Below are 24,665 nucleotides of genomic sequence, written 5' to 3'. Positions count from 1 at the left end.
AAAAACAAAACGCAAACGTCTGACCCAACATTAGATGGCAGAGAATGTGTATGTAGTCCCACACGTGAGGCTGTTATATATTTATAGCAATCAGACATCCAATACCAAAGCCAAAGGTCAGAGGAAAATGTACTTAGATTCTGGATAGCTTTTAAAAAGGGCACCTTGAGGTATAATTGAGTATAATATGTGTTTGGACAAATGGTCACATTAGAATGCTTAGAACAAGAAACAAAAAGTAGGAATTAATGTGGTCCACTGTTTAGATCTTTTTCCTGGTAAAAGTTTGTTGTATTCATACACTCAACAGATACAGGAGCATCACTTGTTTATGTGTTGTATGTTTGTATACATCAATAAAGAGTAAATGAAAATGGGGAAAAATGAACAATTCACACAAAAACTTACTGATGGATAGAAGCCCACAAAGCCTCACTGCATTCCAAAATTGTGTTGTGCAAGCATTATCAGTCCAGTATAAGTACTGCTACTAAGCAATTCCATTCAATTAGGAAAGGGGGGGGGGGGGTGAAACTTAGTGAGGAGAAAAAGGGGTGATTGGGAGACAATAACGATTAAAAATGGGTAAGATTATCGATCTTACCAGATGGCAATAGTATCAACTAATATAATAATTACTATTTAAAAAACATATGACTGTTTGGGACACTATAGTCTTCATTGAATACAATGAAGTATATGCACTCGTCGAGATCATCTGATATGCAGATAGAACTCTAGTCTCACTTTTGGAACTAAAGAGATCTGGAAATAAGAAGATTTCAAGTCACCACAACGGTATAATGTCAAGGACCTTCGTTGGAACAAAACTTCCAATAACTATGTTTAAGCAACACTGACTACAATAAAAATTGGAGTTGGCATTAATTTTATGGCAGGACACGGAGGCCAACATTATGCAAATTCTCCTTTATTGCCACAGCTCAGCAGTAACAATGAAGAGAACATAGAACTTGTGAACATTCTGGAAAATAGTATAACGTCCATGAGCACACAGCTATCATCCTTCTTTGTTGCTGCTGCTCATAAGATAAGTACTCTCATTTCATTCATTGTTTTTTCTTTCATGTATCTATTGAGAAATTTAGTATTTTTAACTCTATAATTAACCCTTTTAACTTTACCTCGCATGTCTGGGTCCTATTGACCCTACCATGCGTTTGTTTCGTATTTAATCTAGGACGTATGTCTCCTTTGAGGTCTGAATGAGTTTGTCTACTCTCTTGCTCTTAAAATCAGCCTTCAACTACTTTTTCTTTGCATGCTTAATCGCTTAATTTCCTTTCCATTGGCTTTCTCTTCCATGCGCCTTATAAAATTGGGTTCATAAACACATGCGCGCCTCTCATGATTCTAGACGCGATCACGGGCGCTGCCTAGCGACGCGCTTGATGCGATCCACGCCCGCCCCGTGCCTCTGTGCTGCACCCGAATCTTTCCGCACCCCCGGGCGCATTTATCATCTACCTTGCCTTCTGCCCCTCAGGTCTTTGCACTTGCTCTCGCCTACTCGGCGATCAACTGCAATCAACTTCCTTTTCCTCACCGCGACACGCGTCTTCCATTGCTCGTTGCGAACACCAAAAATTAAAGGAATGGTCCTTAAACAACAACCACGCACGTAAGAAACGTGCGTGGTTGTCATAGCTTCCTAAATCAACAGTTGCTCGTCCTTTTATCACGCGATCGAGGCTATTAATACCGAATTTTTTCACCGAGATTAATTATCTACGCACGGTCCATATTTTAAGAATAATTATACCCACTTTATAAAAAAAAAAAAGGCAAGGGAGTGAATTAAGGTAGGAAGACAATCTATCAAGCTGCAATTTTTTATACAATACTATATTAATTGATTTAAAGGGGAAAGACAAGTTTTCAATAAAACACTTTTCTTTATTAATCCTTTTACCCCTTCCATTATGTCTTCCACTGACACATCATTAGAAAACAAACTGGACCTAATGATTTCTAAAGCCATGGATAAAGCCATGGATTCGTTCAATGACCTTATCAGTAAAATATTTAAGGAAACCATAAATAACAAATTTGACATTTTTACAAGGGGATGGCCCTCTACTAGCCGGGCACATAACTTAAACCCCAAAGAAGGGACAGTGAAGGTCCCAAAGAAAAGAACTGGAACAGAACAATCAGATTTAAGATCTAAAAGAACCAAGGTATCACTAAATTCGGATCGATCTCGCTTACAAGGCGAAGACCAGAACGATGCCCAGGGCATCTCAGAAGGGCAAGAAACAGGCCTACAAACTCCTATACACGTGGACAGCGACGACCAATACGAGGCAGAGATAGATCTCTCATGCTCGTCATCCCTTGATTTGGACATTGAGGTCCAGGAAAATAATTCAATCGATAACCCTGAAGAGGCAAACAAGGCCTCAGGATCGAAAATGGGTATCACTGATCCTTTTGGAGACAATATGTTCGATCCACTGCTAATAAAACATTCCCTATCTCCCGAATGGCTACCGTCACAACACGTAGCAGACTATATTAGCTTCTGGCTAAGAAGAGAGATCCCGAAAGAAGTGAGATCCAGATTAAGATCAGAATGCCCTCAGCCATCACTCTCAGACAAAATCGCCTTCACACCTGAACTTGATCCTAAGGTCGTCGCATTCATAGCCAAAGGCGCCAAAGACCCAAGAAAAGGCATAGATAAAAGCCTTCGATCATGTCAAGACTGCCTACTTGATTTAATTGGTCCTCTAACCAAAATTTTTGACATGGCGGAAAACGCCTACGTTGGTGGCATCCCTGTTGACACAAAGGAACTTCGCGAATGGGTGCAAAGGTCCATCTGCCTTCTTGGCAATGCTAACACTGCCATATCTAATGAAAGAAGAAAGGGCATACTCCATAAAATAGACCCCAAACTAATTGAATTGGCTAACAAAGAGGCAGGACCCACCTCTCAAGGACTCCTATTCGGAGAGGACTTTATACGTGATATGGCCAAATACGTTGGAGCATTTAGCTCCATACAAAAGTGACAACGCGAAATCAAGAAAGTGTTCCAAGATAACATTTTTGGACAGGCCGGGAGAATGCGGGGTCGATTCCCCGGCCGTGGACAACCCACTTCAAGACCATTTCTGGGACGAGGAAATGGGTTCCAACAAACATCTTTCTACGGGAATCATTCCTTCTACCCTCAGAGACAATGCTTCAGAGCAAGATCGTTTCGAGGCGAGAGGACGAGCAGAGCCTTCTCAACAGGTAGGTCTATCGACAGGCCCTTCAGATACCCCTGTAAAAGTGGGAGGGAGACTAGCCCTTTTCTCTGGCAACTGGATATTGATAACCAAAGATCCATGGGTCCTACAAACAGTTCCAGGTTACAAAATAGACTTTATAGACTCCCCTTCCCAAACGGAAATACCACACGAAATATTTTTTTCACAAGAACAGAAAAAAATAGTAGCTCAGGAAGTGAAAGATCTTCTAACCAAAGGGGCTATAAGAGAGAGCTCAGAAATAGGTTTCATAAGCAATATTTTCCTGGTCGAAAAGAAAGACAAAACACAGAGACCTGTCATAAATTTAAAAAATCTGAACAGTTGGGTTTCCTATCACCACTTCAAGATGGAGGGAATTCATCTCCTCAGAGACGTTTTGAGGAAAGGCGACTGGCTAACATGCCTAGACTTAAAAGACGCCTACCTCACAATTCCTATTTGGCCCACTCACAGGAAGTTCCTCCAGTTCACCTGGGAGAAAAAACTATGGGAATTTTCCAGTCTTCCTTTCGGACTGTCATCAGCCCCTTGGTGTTTCACCAAGGTCTTGCGTCCGGTAGTAGCATGGCTAAGGGAAAGGGGGGTAAGAATAATAATCTATCTGGACGACATCCTTATCATGGCTCAGTCCAAGACAAAAATCTATCAACACACGAACCTTACTATTTACCTTCTGGAGCATCTAGGCTTTATTATAAATACAAACAAAATCATGCACTATCCCCTCTCAAGAAACCCAATTCTTGGGATTCATGGTAAACACAATATCGGGAGAATTAAAGTTACCAAGGGAGAAATTAAAGAAACTCAAAAAGGAACTAAGAAAGATTCTTTCCCTGACATATTTCCCATTGAGACTTCTAGCGAGAATTCTGGGTCTCCTCTCCTCAACCATTCAAGCAATATTCCCGGGCCCTCTTCATTACAGAGACCTTCAGAGACTCAAGGCGAAAGCCTTGAAATCGAGTCTGTCCTACTCCCAGATGACTGACTTAGACGAAGAATCGAGGAAAGAACTCTTTTGGTGGTTGAGGAATGCAGAAGCATGGAATGGCAAAGCCATCTTCGGGGAAACCCCAGACCTGATAATAGAGTCGGATGTGAGTCTAGAGGGCTGGGGTGCAACTTGCGCCAACCTTTCCACAGGGGGGCGATGGACAACAAAGGAGAAGAATCTACATATCAACTGCCAGGAACTTTTAGCCGGTCCCTTTGCGGTTCGAAGTTTTTCAAAGAATTCGATCAAATGCTCTATAATGCTCCGCATGGACAATGTCTCTGCGGTAAAATACGTCAACAAGATGGGGGGGACCCCGTTCAAAAGGTCTGAGCGAAATAGCAAAGGTTTTCTGGGACTATTGTTTGAACAAAGGTTTGTCGGTCACGGCAGAACACATCCCAGGCTTGAGCAACGGCGTAGCAGACTGGTTCTCGAGAAACTTCAGGGACTCGAGCAACTGGAAGTTGAACAGACGGATATTCTTGATCATTCAAGACCAATGGGGCCCCTTCCAGATGGACCTCTTCACAGACAGATTAAATACTCAGATGATGGAATTTTTCAGTTGGAGGCCGGACCCTCAATCATCAGGAGTGGATGCTTTCCTCCAGAACTGGCAAGGCTTAAGCCCATATGCCTTCCCGCCCTTTGTAATGCTTCCACGTCTTCTCTTACACGCTCGCCGATATCTTCAAAGCATGGTGGTAATAACCCCCCTTTGGAGGTCTCAAGCATGGTTCCCGGTCATCTTGGAGATGGCCATAGACTTCCCAATCCTAATCCCGTCTTTCGGTCGTCTTCTTCTAGGTCCTCAAGGCGAATCCCATCCCCTCCTAGAGCAGGGAAACCTAGTCCTCACGGCATGGAAGATTTCAGGCGACAGTGGGAGATCCCTGGCCTTTCGCTCGATGCTTTCAGACTCATATCTGAATCGTGGGCGCCTGGAACTAGGAAGGCATATCGATTGGCATGGAACAAATGGGTTCACTGGTGTCTTCAACAACAATACGATCCCGTTTCAGCTGATTTAGTTCACGTACTCAATTTCTTATCGGAGAAATTTGCCTCTGGACTCAGTTATAGAACTGTTAATGTCTATAGGTCAGCAATAGCTGCAGGTCACTCTCTAATCGATGGTGTTTCTGTTGCCCAATTTCTCTTAACTAAAAAGATTATGAGAAGCATGCGGGTTCTCAATCCCCCAACTCCAAAATACACAGCATTATGGGACGTGAGAAATATTCTACATATTATCTCCTCCTGGGGAGATAATACTTCCCTCTCTCTCAAACTTATTTCTTACAAGCTTACTGTCTTACTTTGTTTGGTCTCATTTAGACGTACATCAGATGTTAAAGCTTTGGATGTTTCTAGCAGAGCTTATCAACCAGAGGGAGTTTGTTTTTATCTTAAAAAAAGGACCAAAACTAGGTCTTCCTCTATTTTCTATCCTTTCTTTCCTTAGAACGAAAGTTTGTGTGTTGTCAAATGTCTTAAAGAATATGAAAAAATAACTTTTTGCATAAGAGAAACTGATACACAACTTCTGATCTCCTATAGTTCTCCTCATAAACCAGTTTCTTCTCCCACTCTCGCGAGATGGGTTAAAGAAGTGATGCGCGACTGTGGTGTCGATACTTCTATTTTCGGCGCACATTCTCTTAGAGGTGCTTTTGCTTCTAAAGCTTTTATGCTTTGGGCTACAAAATATTCTAAGAGCAGCTGACTGGTCTAATGAGAATATGTTAAAAAAGTGTTATTTGAGACCTATCAATAATGTGATTGACAATGTTCTCAATTCACTTTAAACTTGCATAATGTTGGCCTCCGTGTCATGCCATAAAATATAGATTTTTCACAGCCTGATGGGCAGAAAATCTGGATTTTATTAAAGACACGGAGGCTAATATTATCCCTCCTCTAACTATCCCTCACTAAGGGTTTTTTTGTAGCTTTAACCTTTTCACTTCTTTCTTTCAGAATAGAATCTCTTCATTTTGGATTAATGGAATGATTCCTTCAACGTCATTTTGGAAGTACTGACCTTTTTCTTGGATTCGCAGCTTTGAACAAAGAAGGATGATAGCTATGTGCTCATGGACTTTATACTATTTTCCAGGATGTTCACAAGTTCTATGTTCTCTTCATTGTTACTGCTGAGCTGTGGCAATAAAGGAGAATTTGCATAATATTAGCCTCTGTGTCTTTAATAAAATCCAGATTTTCTGCCCATCAGGCTGTGAAAAATCTAAATTATTATTAATCAAATGTTTTCTGTCTAACTATACAGGACGCTACTTTAAATAGGATTGTATTGCAATATTTTCTTAAAAAGCATTTACATACAAAATCCATTAACAAAAGTGTTATATGATGACAACCTGAATAAAAGTGTGGTTCACAAATTATTTTCAAGTTGCATTTGATTGGCTCAATTAATCAATCCAATTTGAAAAAACACTAGCAAGCATTTTTGAGGAAATGAAACAGTGTACCCATTGTCAACAATTATTGAGCCTGCCCAAAGATGAAATGTGTTTTCAACTCCTATTTCTGGAAAAAGAGCAAGATATCTGTGATGAGAAATACCTTGAACAGTTTATTTTGATTAGGACAATTAAAAACTATTTTTCTTTTTATCACTGGATGCAAATAAAAAGGCAGAAAAGCGCCAGCAATCTTTTAATTGAAATAATATCAAATTTACCTGAGAAATAGCTGCACTTCTGGAGGACAAAGAGACTGCAGAAACTGCAAATCTGCTAACGAGATATCTGGAAGCTCACTGTCAAACTTTCGAGGCTTTCGAGTCTGTGTAAATGAGAATGTATTTTAATTCATGCATTGCTTCAGCAAGTACTACTGACAGCATTACTTAAAGATGTTAGAAATTAAAAATGAGGATTTGCATCAGTCAAAGGGTACTACACACTGATACCAATGACCGGCTCCTTATAATGATTTCCTGGTTTGAACCAAGGGAATATGGAAAACATTACTTACCTAAAACAATTGATGTGCATCCTGTAGTGCTGTAGATTCACACTACTGTCTTCTAGTTTAGGGCTCTGAGTTTTTTCCTTTTTTTTGGGAGGGGGAGGGTAATGGCAGTTTAGATAAGATTTGTGGCAACAGCCCTCAAAACCACAATGCACCAGGACACAGACCCAGCTCAATATTACAGGCTGCAATGTTACAAGTGGGTTTGAATCATGTGTGGCTGTAGATCACAGGCTGTGCATAGACTGAAAAGCAGTACACAAATTCCTTTAGCAGTGGCTTGGGAGCAGCTGTGGAAGATGTTTGGAACAATGTTAAAATACTGTTTTCTCAACAAGTGCTTCCTGGTCAGTGTAAGTATCCACACAGTAGTGATTAGAAAGTGTATGGATGAAACTTCATGTAACAGCCTTGTCTGACATTTGAATTTTAACTAAAAGCGTAAATGTGGAGGCATTTGTGTGCATGAAATGTGTCATTGCTATGGTATACAGCAAGTATATGGTTAAAGCTAAATGTATCTAACAATCCTCCTTGTTTCACCTGCCTTTAAGATGGAGCTGTCAATATGGGGCTGTGCAAAAGCAACAATAACTGTTTAGTTTTCTTAATGGACTGAGTGCAGTCACGATAGTACATGATGGCCACACAGACAGATAATATGTGTGCAACTTTTTCTGCTTTCAACTGAGGCTGTGGTAGTCAATGAGGTAACAAAAATGTGGAACTACTGTGGATAGCACAATACTGTCCTTATGTACCTGTACAATGGATTCATCAACTGGCTAAATTCGAAGCCCACTAAGTCTTCTTAGAGAGGTAATTACCACAAGAAAAAGACAAACTGTAGTGGACACGATTCCAGAGGCTCAAAGCGTGCCTCCATGAACCTAGTGAGAACAATGTTAAGGTCCTGGAAGGAACAGGTGACAGTCTAGAAAGGATGACCATTTTAAGACCTTCCATAAAGGCCTTAATGTCTTGAATTTTAAAAATAGATTGATGTTCTCTATTTTGGTGGTAATAATTGCTGCTAAATAAACCTGCACAGATAGGTAGGCAAGTCCTGCTCTTTGTAGGTGTAATAGATAGCATAACAAGGTGCAATTAAGGGATTGATATAACGATTTTCACAGTGGACAAAGATTTCATTTTTCTGAGCAACATGTTCAAGTAGTAAGCTTTCTATCTTCTTTTATGATTTGCAAAGAGTAGTCAGGATGCGTAAAAAAAACACATTTTAGGACCACAGTTGCTGGACCACAAGGTTGAGTGCCATGTGGTTGTAATATAGAATGTTCAAGTGGGTCGCAAACAGACCCACCTTTGGTGCCTTTCTACCTTAGAATATATTCAAAACATGAGAGTTGATCCCCCATTCTTAAGTTTGCTACTCAGCAGATAAGCTAAGTTGTTGTCCATCACTGGGAGATTATGTACTAGTAAATCTATCTGATGACTGATCACCCAGTGTCAAATCTAGCTATCCTGGAAAGTTGGGGAGTATGTGTATGTGCTTCCTCACCCCCTGTTTTTGTACATAGTACATGGTGGAGATGTCTTGACAAACCAGGACCTCTTTGTCGCTAAGCGTTGTTTAGAAAGCTTGAAGAGCTAATCTTACTGTCATCAGCTCTAGCACGCTCATTTAGTGGAATTCTTCTTGAGGAGACCATTGACTTCATTACAATGAGGGCATTCACATGCGCTCCTGAACACGTCTGTGGTGATGGTCATTTGCCAGGAATTATCGAGAAATGATCTGTCCAGTATCAACTTCTAATTGTTCCACTGTTGTACTCTGCTGAAAACTGGAATTTTGTTGCACTTGCCCCACCTTGCTGCCCCATTTTTTACTAAAACATGCCAGTTCCCAACACTGACAGTGCACTGAGGCCTGCTAACCAGACCTTTGTGCCACTGCTCTGTCCCATAAAACAAGTTAAAGTCTAATTGTAATCCAATTGGCAATGACTTTAGCACACCAATAAGTCCCTAGTATGGTACCTAGGCCGTGGGTACTAAAGTGGGTCCCTATGGGCTACAGCACGTTGCATGCCTCCCTAAGGGACCCACACACAAATTGCATGTAGACTGCCATTGCAGGCTGCGTGAAATGTTGCAAACCATTCTGAAAACATGACTTGGCACACTCACCCTGAGTCAATGCTAAGTGCACTGCATGTACTATATGTAAGTCACCCCTACAGCAAGCGTTGGAGTCCTAAGGCAGTGTGCATAATAGTAAATGTGAGGACATATCTGCAGGAGCAGATGTGCCCCTGTGGTGTATCGCTCTATTACTAGATATTGCAAGTGATCAGGGAAGCCATCGTAAGACATGCGCTGGGCAATGGTCAGCACGAGTTACCAAGCTACATAACGACTTCAATGAAAATACTGGCCTTTGGTATCAAACACACACACGAAGAGGAGGTTTAAGGACCAGCATGGGTACACTCCCCACTCAGGGGCGGCTGGTGACATTTGAAAGTGGTGAGGCGTAAAATTATTGTCCTAATGCAGTGCAACAAGCGAGCGTAGCAAGCGAGCCGGAAAAACCTACGCAGAAAAAAGAGTGGACAAATGGTGCATTTTCAAGCAAATTTGAGAAAGCAGGAAGGTTAATAAGCAATTGTGAAGGCGTTCAAAACATCATCTATAGCAACTCAGCCAATTGTCATCTGAAGTGTGTGGAATAATTACGCAACACAAGGGTGGGCAAAAATCAGATGCACAAAATACCTCGTCACCCAACCCCTTTTGAAATGTGCTTTGCTTCTTTGCCTTGCTCCACCTCCCTCCCTTCTTGCGCCTGAGAGAAGCGCCTGTGAGTCAAATTACATATCTCTCATATCTCCTCCTTGGACTCATGCTCCCACCAGCCACGGCACCGGCGTGTTTCCCAGACCTCTTGGTGACACTTCCTGGCTGTCGCCTTGAATTACACTGCGGAAGCCCCTGGTGATGCCTTCCAATGAGAGCAGCCAATGGCAACAGATGTCTGAGGAAGTTCATGCAGCGTGTGAGCGTTTTCTATGTTTGGTGAAATGCGGAGCTGCCTTCTTCCCGAAGCCGGCATCACCTATTAGGGAAGTGTGGCCGAGAGAACCGCAACATGCTCCTTCCCGGTCTGTACTCAGTGAAGCGTTGTCAGCTTGTTACTTCATAAAGTGCGAAGAAATAAAATGACATTTGAAAGTGTTTTTTTTACTTTATCAAGTTCTCATATGAAGATTTATGCAAGTGCTTTAGAAATGTCTCTATAGGTGTGTCATTATTTTAATAATAACCATATATGTAGAACACAATAACTTCTCTATACGCCTCTTCTGTAATAACGCGTGCACCTTTTGTCTAATTTAATGGTATTCAATTTTTTTCCCTGGGGAAGTTTGAAGGCTCAGATTGGCACTCGTGAGCTATAAGGTACGGAAGGTTCAATCGGCAAGTGTTCAACTCACTGAGTCATTCATTGCACTTTATAATAAGGATTGATACTTGTCAAAAATAACCACTTTAACCAACCTTAAAATAATACAAGTTTCAGTTGCCTTTCAGGTTTTGCAGTGGGTGAATACCTCATACAGCTACTTTAACAGTTTTGTAACGCGTGATCTGCCGGTTATACATGCCTCTCTGAACACATGCAACAACTCACTTAGCAATCTTACCGATAAAATAAACCGGTAAAATAAATCTATACTATGACCTGACTGTGATAGCAAGCAGACAGCTCTGGGCATGTCTATAGTACTGATGCGGTATCTACAGAGGCAAGGAGGATCTGCAGCACCTCGAATGATTGCGCAAAGCAGACGAGAGATACGGGTTACCAACATTTAACACAAGTTACACAGCAAGGCAAATTGATGTATCCGTTCTTTAGTCTAGCAAAGCAACATCAAAACTGTCACAGTGCGCCAAGTGGGCCTATTCAATGTGCAACATCTTAGGACAGCCATGCCCTTTTAGCCACAGGAATCTTGCATTCTGGGACTTGTATTTTCACGTTTATCATCAAAGGTATGGGCTAAAAAATCCAGCATGCAAACTGAAGTGGTATAACAAGCCAGGATGGGATGGAGGTCTCATGCATGGCGTGAGACCCCTCGCAGGCACGTGTAAGGTTGCTCTTGCATCAGTCCATTTTGTTTACTGTTTCCATGGCCCCGCCGAAGAGGTCTAGGGTCCGAACAGTTACGGCTCGCGGGGTGTGGGGTGTCGCGGGGGGAAGGGGTGTATCGCGGAGGTGGGGGGGGGGGGGGAGTTTTGAAATAAAATTAATAAATACTACCTGAGCAGGTCTGCTGCCTCGGGTCCGTTGGCGCATTGGCGCCTAGCCGCCTACACTCGGGAACAGCCACGCACACATCACTGACTGCTTGCAAGTGGGCGTGCAAAGCCCTCTCAGCCAATCCTGGCGATGCTGGCAGCGCCAGGATTGGCTGGGGGCACGTGTTACACTCCGCCCGCCTGCCCATTAGGAGACCGAGGTTTGAGTCTTTGCTCAACCCTCGCTCTCCTAATGGGCATGCGCCAGAACTGCAAACACAAGTGCGCATGACTGGGCACGGTGCGAAAATTCGCACTCCGTCCCCACTCATGCGCACTTGTGCATTGTGCTGCTCCATGCCCCTGGTGACGGTCTGACTGCATGTCAGTCAACATGACGCCGGACCGCCCACGGGTGGTCTGACGTCATGCTGACTAACATAATTGTCAGTTGTTCTCCTTCGCTGTCTCTGAATTTAAGTAAACTGAGAGTTTACTTAAATTCAGACGCCGAGGGAGCTGCGGGCGGCTGCGGGCGGGGGGGGGGGGCTACGCCCCAATGGACGCACCGCCGCTGTCCCCACTTTAAATTATGGAAACACAAAGAACCCATGTGCCATAAAACAAAACATCCCTGAGCTCCCTCCTCGTAGAGAGGAGGTTGTAGCCTGTGCCGGCTCTAGGTCCCAACACGAGGAGGCACCCCTATGATGAAACATGACACCTCCGGGTGTGTGAGGGGAGTTGTACTTTAAAAGGGATATTCCCATTTTTGTCCTGTTTGTTGTTGGTTATTGTGGCTTACACTATTTCTCTTGACTGCTTACCTGGACCCGTGGGTTCATGTGTTTTCACGTTTGGTATCAAACACGTTGTCTGAATAAATTTGCATTGATGCCAGTACTACATTTATTATGACATGCACCCAGAGAGCACCTGAGAGGTGCCCCATGCAAACTACTAGTCCTCTAGTATGCTGGCTGACTAGTATTGTTTAGCCTGCCAAACCAAAAGAGTTTTTGACCCCCTGTAGGAGAGAGCTCACGCTCTCAGAGGTCAGAAACAACGCCCGCTTGGGAGGAAGGTGTTCATACCTCCTGCAGCAGGATGGCTAGATAGACTATCAAAGCCCTTGCCGCCTTTGAAATGTGACCCCGGCTTCCCCTAGACCATGGAAAATGCAATGCCCAGTTGGCACCAGGACAGGAGGGAAATTTGCTAAAACTCACACAATGAGAAGGACACCAAATTAGATTAAACTACACATCCACATGGGAGGAGACCATGAAAAGGGGGGAAAAACAAAAGAAAGGCCAAATGCGTTTCCTGGCCACAAATACCCAAACTAATTGGCACCCCTTGAGTCAATTAGGGAAAACCCTATGGGTTTTTAAGATTGCCCTCACCCACTAGATAGTGGCATGCTTCTTCCTAGGGCGCAATCCAGTGCTCAGGTTGGAGTGCTACTATTTACGTAAAAGGATTGTGAAACAAAATTATTTCAAACTAGGGATCCCAAGTGCAGAGAATAAATACATTTAAAACTGCCTAAGGGGACACCAGCCAATATATTTATTATGGGTCCCTCTTGGCAGGATTGAAAACTCATTTTAAATGGGTATATGTGAGAACCTAAGACTCCATTACCCTGTCTGCTTGTACCAACATGTTTCAGCCTCTTATATCGCCCAACAGGGTCGAAGGCCTTCCTCACGATACAGATCCCTTAAGCTTCGTAATACTTCCCCCTAGTTAGTCAGTATATGTTAGGGAGGGAGTCTGTGGCCTGGTTAGCAAGCTTCAGTGCACTGAAAGAGTCTAAAACTAGCATTTAATAGTCGAAATTGGGGCCAAAAGGGAGGGACAACTGCAAAAAGCCTGTTTTCTTACAACACCTACCAAAAATGTAAGGTACTGGCCTGATGTCATGGAATTTGAAATAGGAATCCTCTAAGCAGAGTGTAGCCAAATAGTCTCCCTGAGGTAACAGTGGGATGACTTCTGATAAGGTAGCCATCCTCAAGTGGTTAGAGGTATTGTAGCAGTTTAGCACTCTGAGGTACAAGATCAGTCTTAGTGTTTTGTTCTTCTTTTAGGGATGAGAAAGTAAAGAAAGCACACTCTTTCTACCGAATTTCAAAATATTCTTTTGGTAGCCCATCTACATATTGTTCACCTTTTCACAGAAGTGTGTGATTCAATGATCTTTAAAATGTTTTACAAAGAGGCCATGTCACATTAAAAGTGTTCAAAGTGTACTCATCACTAACAAAGTTCAACCACTGAGAAGAGTGGATTGCACTTGAACCTGTCAAAGGTACCAACAGTGGAGAATCATAGTGAATGGTAATTAACTTTTCTCTAGCAAATAATGTTTCATATCAAGTAGTATTTTGGGAAGATCAATCTCTTCATTTAAAATTCATTCTTATCTCTGGAATTCACATGAGGTCACATGAGCTTGTAGTATTGTACTGTAATTACATTTATGTAGCCCTTACTACTACTGACAAGGCATTCAATGTGTTTTATGGCAGGGAGTAAGCTATTCTATAAACGAAAGTTAGTGGCTAACAGAGTGTTTATTTAATTTTGGTGTAAATTTGTTGATTAATGGTTTGGTCTCGAAATTGAAGTATTTCCTTCAGTTTAATCGTGCTAGATTAAGTTAATAGGAATTAGGTGCAATTATTAGAATGAATACATTGTAGTGAAGAGAAAAATGGTCACACAGATGGAGACATTGTGATTGATGGGAGTGGGGTGAGAAAAGAGAAAAGGTTAGGTATTGCAGTACAAGTTACTTACCTTCGGGAACACCCTATCTGGTAGAGACATGATCAGTCAGACTGGATCTGGAAGATTTTGATAGCAGTACACCTACGTGCCGGGAGTTGGCGTCGGTCGACTCGGGATGATGTCAGCGGCGTAGTGTTCGCCGTCGTCATGTCCGTATCATCAATATAACTGCCACTCCGGCATGCTGAAGTTTAAAACTGTCATGGCTTTCCACGCCAGAAGCGCGGAGCCATGAAGTAACTAATCATAGTGTGTTATAAAGAAAACTAGGGCCCTGAAGGGGAACAGCCCTGCCACTAAAAACAATTTTGCAGTGCCCAGAGGATGGGTGGGTTGGTAAGGAATCTGCGGCTAAATCATGACTCTACCAGATAAGGCGTTACCGAAGGTAAGTAACTTGTCCATCTTATAGAGACATATAGCCACAGATTCCTTACCTGTGACAGATACCCAAGCAATATCTTCCCTGGAGTTGGAACTGCAGAAAAGCTGTAAACCAGGAAATCCTGCAAGACAGAGAGGCCACACAGGCGCTCCCTGGGAACCTAAGAATACAGGCAATAGTGTCTGGCGAACATGGGCAGAGATGCACACGTGGCCGCTTGGCAGATATCAGCAATGGGAACACCACGCTGGAGGGTAGTGGTGGCTGCCTTCGCCCTAGTAGAATAAGCCCTAAGGCCTTCAGGAGGTTACTTCTTTGCTAAGGTGTAACATATTTTGACATAGAGGATAACCCAGCGTGATATGGTCCTCATTTGGACAGCACGCCCCCTTCTTTGCTCCCACATACCCTATTATTATTATTATTTTTGTTAAGTGCACATATCACCCTGAAGTGTCTCAAGGCGCTTTAGCGGGTTCCATGGAGGGATGGAGGGAAATTATTCACAGCATAGGGAAAAAAACATTTAGAACAGCCAGAATTTAAGCTTCTTTCTGAAATTTGTGGTCTGTAATAGTTTGAAGTTGCATTGGCAGCTCATTGCAGAAAAGAGGAGCGAAGTAGGAAAAGAATCTGTCACCATTTCTGGTGTTACGGACCCCGAGGGGGGTCAGTAATTGTTTTGTTCCCGACCGGAGATTCTTTTTAGGTACATACCTATTAAGATTAAGATTTAGGTAGATACCTCAGCCCATTTCCATACATAGTCTTATGTATCAGGCAGATGATCTTGAAACAAACACGTTTCCTGATGGTGAGCCAATGTACAGCTTTTAAACTGGGATCAGATGGGGACCACAATGGAAGATTTAACACCAGTCCAGCAGCAGTGTTCTGCAACACCTGGAGTCTGGTATATAGCACCTCATGGAAAGAGTCCATCAATGCGATTCCATAATCTAGATGACTTATTATTAAACCCTGAATGAGTAATTTCCTTGATTCCATAGGAATCCATTGGAAGATTTTACGTAGGGTTCTTATTATGCCAGGTGCACAGGACATAATTTACCTGGTCCTTCATGGACAATTTGTCGTTTATTTTTACACCAAGGTTTTCTATTATGGGCTTTGGGGATGGACAGAGGTCAAGGCTCGCACGCCACCAGTCATTTGATCCAGAGATCATGTGCCTTTCCAAATAATATTACTTCGGTCTTACTAGCGTTGAGATGAAGATGGCTAGTTTGCATCCAGGTGTTCATATGAATCAAACAGCTTTCGAATCGGATTCTAGTCTGTTGGATTAGGTCCAAGGATGATTAACAACTATGTATCATCTGCATACGAAACTACGTCAAATCTATATGATCCAATTACCTTTGCCAAAGGTGCAACATAAAGGTTAAAAAGCATGGGACTAAGTACCGATCCCTGTGGTTCTCCCTTACCTACCGTCAAAATGTAGGGAAACTTGTGTGCCTATTTGCACAGCAGTAGTTCGACCTTTTGAGTTGTTTCTCAGCCAGTTAAGGGCTCTGTCTTCGATTCCCATCTCCCGCAACCTTTGTTCTAGAGTTATGTGGGAGATGGTGTCAAATGCAGCCGATAGATCTAGTAAGACCAGCATTGCCGACTACACCCGTTGTCTTGGGCAAGTCTTATGCTATCAACTACCTCTACCAGGGACGTTTCAGTGCTGTAGCCAGCCCTAAAAGCTGACTGAGAAGGGTCTAGCAGTTGATGGCTTTCTAGATGGGTTGTTTATTGATCAGGGACTCAAGTACTTTTTGAAAATAAGGAAGTAAGGACATTTTCTGAAAGTTACAGCGATCTTTAGGATCTGTTGATTGTTTTTTAAGGATTAATTTGACCCTAGCTGATTTCCATTTAATAGGAACTGCCTCTTGATTTAAGGAAATGTTAAAAAGGTCACTAAGACCTTAGAGAAGAACAGGGGAGAGAGATGACAAAATATGGGGTGGAACAGGGTCAACTGGAGAGCCCGATTTGGTTCTGAAAAGGGCAGCTCTAACTTCCTCCTGAGTAAATTCAGTGAACTCGTCTAGAAGTACTGTACTGGGAGTCTGTATGCAGTAAAAATCGATATTTTGTTCTTCAGTCCTATGTTTGGGTAAAGTATTGTAAATATTGTACATTTTTTCCTCAAAGAAGGTAGACAATGTGCCTACGCAATCTTGCAAGTATGGGCGGTCTATCTGGCTAGATGAGGGATTGGTAAATTATTTTAGGATAAAGAGTTGGTCATCCAGCCGGAACGCTATTGTGCAATCAAGGTAGAAGGATGACGCTCTTTTTGGTTCCAGACGGTGGGGACGCTCTTCTTCCTTAGGTGAGGTGCAGAGGTGCATAGAAAGTGGGCAGTGTAACAGACTGTCCCAGATAGAAGGGTGTTACCACCTTAGGCAGAGAAGATACTCTAGTCCAGAGTCCCACTTTGTCCGGAAAGACGGTCAGGTAAGGAGGCTGTGATGACAGTGCTTGCAGTTCCCTCACCCTCCTGACAGAGGTGATTGCCACCAAAAAGGCTGTTTTGATAGTAAACCGCGTCAAGGGCAGTTGTGCAGCGGCTCAAACGGTGCGCACATCAAGGACCACATTAAGGTCCCAATGTGGCATAATGAAAGGGGAAGGGGGAAACAAATGGGTTAACCCCTTCGAAAATCTCTGCACAAGAGGGGATTTAAAAAGTGAAGGCTGATATGGTAGCTGAAGAAATGCAGATCCGGCCGAAAGGTAGCTCTTCAGATTGCCCAGAGCAGAGCCCTGCTGGGCCAGGAAAAGAACAAACAGGAGAACACGGACAAGGAGGCAGATAAGGGGTCAATAGAACTTTCTGTTCAGGAAAGTTTAAAACTGTAGATAACGATTCAGCAGAGGTTACAAGTATAGATTAAAAAGTAGAGTTAAGATAATAGATTTTTATTGAACTCCTGATTTATGCAGCAAGGTTTTGAAGAGAAAGGCAGTGTGAGAACATATGATCTTTTGTTAGGTAAGCGGCTATCCAGTTTAGAGTGACTATCTATACTAACTTCTTGCAGTCGATAAAGTAATGTTTCACAGTGCACTGTGTCAAAAGCTGCTGAAACGTCCAGAAGTAGTATTGCAGCTGCACCATTATTATCCACTATGCTTTTTAGGTCATCCCAAATTGCGATTATGACATTTTGCACCCTCTCCTTGGGTAGATTCCTCTTTGCCTGACTGAGGGTAGTTTGTTTTCTTCTATGAATTCTGATATTGGCAAAAGGATGCAGTTTCTATAAGTTTGTTAAGGAAAGGTATGTTGGGGATTGGTCTGTAGCTATTGGGTGTACTGGGGGCCAAACTTGTTCTTACCTAGTGAGCATATGTATGAGTTCTTTACTAGCTGCGTGAACGTTCCTGCTTTAAGGAGTTTATTATAGTATTTCTACCTGGGACAGATTCTGATGTGTGGGGGACAGAGGTCAGATAGGCAGCGGGCTTTTAACAGTTCTTCAAATTCTGAGATTTTAATTTCTTAAAAGGCTGATATAGATGGAGATTGAGTATCTGCTGTGATTGTGGCTGCATACAGGGGATACATGTATTCTCTTGGTTGCTAGCTAAGACTCCTGTGTGTCTGCATTGAATGACAATGTGTTGCTATTTTATTGCAGATGTCTTGTAAAAGTGAGTTGAGGTTTGACAGCTCTCTGAATTTAGAAATTCTGATGGAATATTATGGTTTCTTATTTGAGTATTTGACATTGTTGATACTACATAGGTGGATGTTTTACATTCTTTTTTGTATAATTTGTATATTTTATTGTGTCCATTACGGCGCATTTTGTCTTGAGAGTTCTTGAGACATCTGTGTTGAGATTTGTCCTTTAATTTGTTCAGGTCATCATTCACTGTAGTGGCTTTCTTCTTTGCAATGGTTACACGTTGTTTTGGGATAAATGTGTCAAAGGCTGAGGGCACACACTGGGATTAATGTGTCAAAGGCAGAGCGGCATCTATTCACAGAACTTTCCCACTGCGTTATTGTTTCCAGGTGGGGTAATTATTGTAGGAGGTGATTTTACTCCCTGATTGTTTAGTTTATTTCAATGGTTGATGTTTGTAGCCATGCAGTGGGATTTCGGATTTTGTTTTTTGGGGGGGATTAAGTGAGAAAGTAATAACGCGCTAACCTTGGCTTTCCTGGACATCTCATACCTTGCCAGCCGTGAGGGGAACGGCTCTCCAACCCGGAACTTCTGCCTAGCCTGCTACAGTGCCGTGAGGGGAACGGCGGTTTATTTAAAAAACTACCACCCCCAGCATCCCCTCTCCCGGGCGCCTGCCTACAGCGTCACCAGGCTGCGCCGGGGAGGGTTAAAGGCTCGGAGGACGAGCCGCTGCGCGGGACGCGCTAACCTTGGCTTTCCTGGACATCTCATACCTTGCCAGCCGTGAGGGGAACGGCTCTCCAACCCGGAACTTCTGCCTAGCCTGCTACAGTGCCGTGAGGGGAACGGCGGTTTATTTAAAAAACTACCACCCCCAGCATCCCCTCTCCCGGGCGCCTGCCTACAGCGTCACCAGGCTGCGCCGGGGAGGGTTAAAGGCTCGGAGGACGAGCCGCTGCGCGGGACGCGCGCGGGCGAAGCCCGGGCCAAGGGCGGGCCCGTCCTTGCCCGTCAGAGCCCGGAGGAGTGTGGTCTGGGCCATACCCCTGACAACTGAGGACAGCTAGAGGTCACTCGCCAGGTGAGCACCACTCACTTCCTATCTTTAACTGTAACTGACATTGTTACCCCCTTGCAGTACTGCTGTACTGCTATTCCAACTTGAGGTTTTGGACTGTGTCATTTTCTGTTTGGGGCAGATGTGGTGAACTTTCCTCTCGTCTGCGCAGCTAAAGGGATAGATTTGTATTATTCGCTATCGCGGGACTGCGAGGACCAGGGCGCTTTGCTGTTTGACTGATTTGCTGCACCTGGTCCTCTTCCCGACTTTTCCCTTTGCCTGCATAAAGCGCTTCCTGGCCCCCGCTTCGCGGGCGCCACTCGAGGTTTTGGACCGTGACTCTTTCTGTTTGGGGCAGATGTGGTGAACTCTCCTTTCGTTTGAGGAGCTAAAGGGATAGACTTGTATTATTTGCCATCGCGGGACTGCGAGGAGCAGGGCGCTTTGTTGTTTGACTGATTTGTCGCACCTGGTCCTCTTCCCGACCTCCCCTATCCATTATCTTCCCTATTTTACTCCCTTCTTCTTTTGCGTGAGCGGAACGCGGGCGGGGCATAGCCCGGGCAAAAGGTGGACCCTTTGAGGCCCTCAGAGGCCAGAGGAGGCCGGGCGGGGGTCATACTCTGTCCGGCGTGAGGGTAATACGCTGTACACCATATTATTTATCAATTATGGCCGAGAGTCACGATATTGTGACATTGAGTAAGGCAGGGGGTCCCATGAAAGGTACATTAGATCGCTATTTCAGTAAGGTTCTCATAGATGGAGGGAAGGAAGACACTCTAGCTGGGCGACGGGCTGAGCGTCGCCAGTCAGTGGAATACATGAAGAATAGGCCCTTCATAGATTTAATCCAACAAGTTACCTTGCCTGATGCCAGCCCTCTTAATGAAAGTGATGACTTGTTGTCTACAGATAGCGTTCCTGTACTCTTGCGGGAGTTATCCCCCCGAAGTCTTCCACCCAACCCGCACGATATTGTCTATACGAACTCTATCTCCACCCACGCTAATTCTTCAGTGGACATAGAAGAGATAGTAAATTCTCCTTTGCCAAACGCGGTGATAGCCAAAAAGAAGACTAGGAAATTAGTGTCTTCTAAAGTTCCTGGTCCTCCTCCAATCAAAAGGAGGAAAAAGGGGGGGGAGATCCAAGCAGACTTAGGATTAGCCATAGTGACTTTGGGGAAAAAAAAAAAAAATAATGCCATAAACTTGGATGCCCCTACTCTTAAGGCCACTATAGTAAATACACCTACCCCAAAGGTTGCCTCTAACACAGCTCCGATATCAGTGGAATTGGTCGCTACCTCACATTGCCCACTTAAGGAAACACAGCATATTGACCAGTTGGCAAATATTGAACAGCTCATAAGGACATTTATTTTACCAATCATTGAGAGGTTAAAGAGGGTTGAGGAAAGGCTACGGAATCTAGAGTTGGCAACTTGTAGTAAAGTAGGGCAGGCTAAGGACCTATCGGTTCTAGCCCATCCTCCTGTAGCTATCACGCCTTCGTCTATTCCTGCCTTAAGTGAATGCCCAACTGTAGGTAGTATGATTTTAGATCCCAGGCAACAGAGGCCTACATCTCCCAAACCTGTAAGGCATTCAGTCCCACCTGCTCCCAGCACGACATCTAGGGCCGAAAAAAATCAGGGTGTGGGAAATATGGGTGTCGATAGGAGTTCTAGTACTGTTAAGGATATAAAATGTAAGGAGCCCCAAGTGGAATTACCTCCAGAATCTGTCCCTTACGTAGTTGTACTAGCGGGAGTTCCTAAACTACCAGAAGGCAGGAGGGAAGGGTTCTATCAACTTAAAAACAAAACAGTATACTGGTTAAGACAGAATCGTCCCCTTCCTTATAACATCAATGGTGAGATCCTCCATGTACGCCGACTCTCTTGGCTAGGAAGCAGGGTGAAGGATATCAAGGGGGACTTAATCGTTATAAATTTTAGAGATCCCAAGGCTGTTAGACACATCCTAAATTGGCCAGTAGGGAACCCTGGTAATTTTATCGTCCCCCTCGAACTTACATATTTCTATCCCAGAACCCAAGAGACCAGAGTTGGGTACCCTGTAGTTTGTGATTTTCCCCAGATTAACCTACGTGCACCCTCTGACGGTGGCTATACATTACTAGAGCCAAACTATATTCCAAAAGCTTTGGATAATGCCCCAAGGTGGGATACCATACCGCCTAGGAATTATGGGAATAGAAGCAGGAGGATGGACCACCTGATGCCATTCACGCCGTTCGAGGCTGTTAATAGATATGAAGCTCTTTCTGGCCTCGACGGATGTGACTGACATACGTGGTCACTGACTAACTCACCCCCTGTTCTTGCCCAATCTAATCCAAATGACATCTTTAGACCATTGGATATTGGCAAACCTGACCCAATTGAACGATCTGTGCAGTGTACGGAGACCCAGATTTTAGAACCCTTTGTTGAATCCCTTCCTATCCCTTTTTCTACTCTTTGCCTCCCCATAAATTCTATACCTGTCGAAGGGGCTGGTGTTGGTTTACCTATGTTGAGCAATTCTATTGGTTCTCTGGACCTGGTATTATCTAAGAATGCTATGGCTGCTGACCATGTTAGAATCCTTTCGTGGAATGTGGCGGGTCTTAAAAATAAGCTTCCTATTGCTGAGTGGGGTGCGTTTATTGCCACTTTTGATATCTGTTTGTTCCAGGAAACTTGGCTGCTTAATGAGAGTGTGGTTTTGGGCTTTGCAACATATGATATTTTGGCAAGTATGGGCATTAGGGGTAGACCTTCGGGTGGCCTGTCCATATGGGTTGGTACATGCCTAGGAGTAAAGGCAGTGGAAATTCAAACCAACTCTCGGGATGTACAACTCGTTTTATTGGATCCAGTAAATGGCCCTAAAATTGCACTGATAAATGTTTATGCAAGGCCAAACAAGCGGGGCCATGAATCCGAGACCATTGTCGAACTGTCTAAACTTATGCAGTCTCTCGACCCCTCCACTGTGATACTACTGGGTGGGGACTTTAATTGTCACTTTGACCCTCTTTGGGACCCAAATTTAGGAGATGCAGACGAAGTAGATTTATTATGGAATATCCCTGATCCGTTGATGCCGTTGGTTAAGGTCTGGACTCCCCCTGTTTTGCAATTGCAGTCGCTGGCCCTAGCGGCATCATTACGAGCATGCAATGGCAGGGTGAATCCAGATAGACCTGGGAAGGCAACATTTAACCGACCAAATCATACCTCAATAATCGATTATATCTTTTTGGAAGTTAGGTTCTGGGACAGGATTTATAAATTTGAGGTCATTGAGAGGTTTGATAGTGACCACAATGCCCTAGCATTGACCCTTAAACCAGGGAGCTTTGGCCTAAAAAATCCCTCACCGATTGTAAACAAAGTTACTAGTCCACTGATTATTGCAAATTGCAGAAGGAGGGTCAAATGGCCTAAATTCCTAACGTCTGACAGTAAACTTGCGGAACTTTACGAGATTATCATACCATTTCTTGAGGAAATGGGGAAAATTGGCCTATCGACCAGTCCAATTGATATACATGGCCAACTGGTTACGGCTCTAAAAGACACATTGTTTCCGGTAAAGAAGGTAACTCAGTTCCAGACCACAACTGCTCGCTGGTTTAACACGACCTGTCGCATGGCCAAAAAGGCTCTGTTGTCGGCCATTAAAACCAACGACAGAGAAGTCATCAGGGTAAATCGCTCCCTGTATAAAAAAGCAATCAGTGACGCGAAGAAGGAAAGGGAGGTTGTAATGTGGGAAGAACTGGGTTTGGCACTTAGCCGAAATGATGCCAAATCTTTTTGGTACATTGTAGCAACTGGAGTTGGTGGGCAACACCATGTTCCTACACCTAATATTGCCTCCTCAATCTGGGAAAGTCATTTTGGTGACTTATATGGTATGCCCGATCAGGACAGTTTAACTACCTGTACTTCCGAACTTTTACCATTACCCGGTTGCTGTGATTTAGCTGATTGTTTTACCCTGACTGAAGTGGAAACAGCAATAGGAAAGATGCTCCCCAATAAGGCTCCCGGCCTTGATAAATTGCCTGGAGATTTGTTTAGGGCACAACCAAAGATATGGGCCCTTTATCTGGTTACCCTATTTAACTGCATTTTACAGGGGGACAACGTGCCTCCAACTTGGCTTGGAGCTGAAATTGTCCCTATCCTAAAAAAGGGTTGCCCATTGACCCCTTCCAACTACAGGCCCATTAGCCTAATTGATACCTCCCAAAAATTAATGGGGAGGATTCTGCTGGATAGGGTCCTGGAGTGGATTGAAGAGAAAGGGATCCTTTCTACCTTCCAGGCAGGTTTTAGGGCTGGTATTTCTACTGTCGATCAGATTTTTCGCCTGCAGGTCCTGTATTGGAAAACAGCCAAGGTGGAGGGTGGCAGCCTCTACCTTGTGTTTGTGGACCTGCGGGCAGCTTTCGACCTAGTTCCACGAGCTAAATTATGGCAGGTTCTAGCTGATTTGGGCCTCCCGCCCTATTTGTTAGCAGTTTTATTTAGGCTCCATGAAAATAATTTTGCTCAGGTGAGATGTGGCAAGCATGGTGACCTCACTGATCGATTTCCTGTTCTCAAAGGTGTCCGCCAAGGGTGTGTGTTGGCTCCCACACTATTTAGTCTTTACATCAATGGTCTCGTCGACCATTTGAATTGTGTGGTAAACAACGATGCCCCAAAACTGGTAACAGGACGAGTGCCCGCTCTGATGTTCGCAGACGACACTCTGTTGTTGTCTAGAACATCATCGGGCATTCAAAACACACTTGATGGTTTTGTAAAGTTCTGTGAGCAGCGGGGATTGGAAATCAACCTGGGGAAAACAAAATTTATGATTTTCAATCCCCCTAACCGGGTACGTCCAAACCCAATTCTATACGGCACTCCCCTTGAAAGGGTTAAAACTTTTGTCTACCTAGGCCTCACTCTGACTGAGAAATTTAACTGGGATAAGCAGATAGCCAAGTCGACGCTTAAGCTTTCCCAGTTGGTGGGGGGTCTTACTAAAGTTTTTAAAAAATCGACCTATAAACCAGTGTCACCTGTTTTGGAGATTTTTTGTCGACAGGCCAGAGCGGCCGTAATTTACGGGGCTGATTTGTGGGGACATAAGCAAACAGAGACCCTTACTAAGGTTGAGCAGTCCTTCTT

General features: G+C 43.8%; 1 protein-coding gene across 9 annotated transcripts in view; it reads right to left on the bottom strand.

Annotated features, from left to right (window-relative positions):
- Positions 1-24,665, bottom strand: part of RB1CC1 (RB1 inducible coiled-coil 1) — a 666,167-nt gene that overhangs the window by 350,579 nt on the left and 290,923 nt on the right. For all 9 annotated transcript variants that reach the window (XM_085605628.1, XM_085605635.1, XM_085605627.1 and 6 more), the window contains one exon: positions 6,992-7,095. In XM_085605628.1, coding sequence (XP_085461754.1) covers positions 6,992-7,095 — 104 coding nt within the window. The remainder of the gene's footprint in view (positions 1-6,991; positions 7,096-24,665) is intronic.

Source organism: Triturus cristatus, chromosome 5_1 (genome assembly GCF_964204655.1).
Source record: "Triturus cristatus chromosome 5_1, aTriCri1.1, whole genome shotgun sequence".
Classification (NCBI taxonomy): domain Eukaryota; kingdom Metazoa; phylum Chordata; class Amphibia; order Caudata; family Salamandridae; genus Triturus; species Triturus cristatus.
This window is presented reverse-complemented; position numbering and strand designations above follow the sequence as displayed.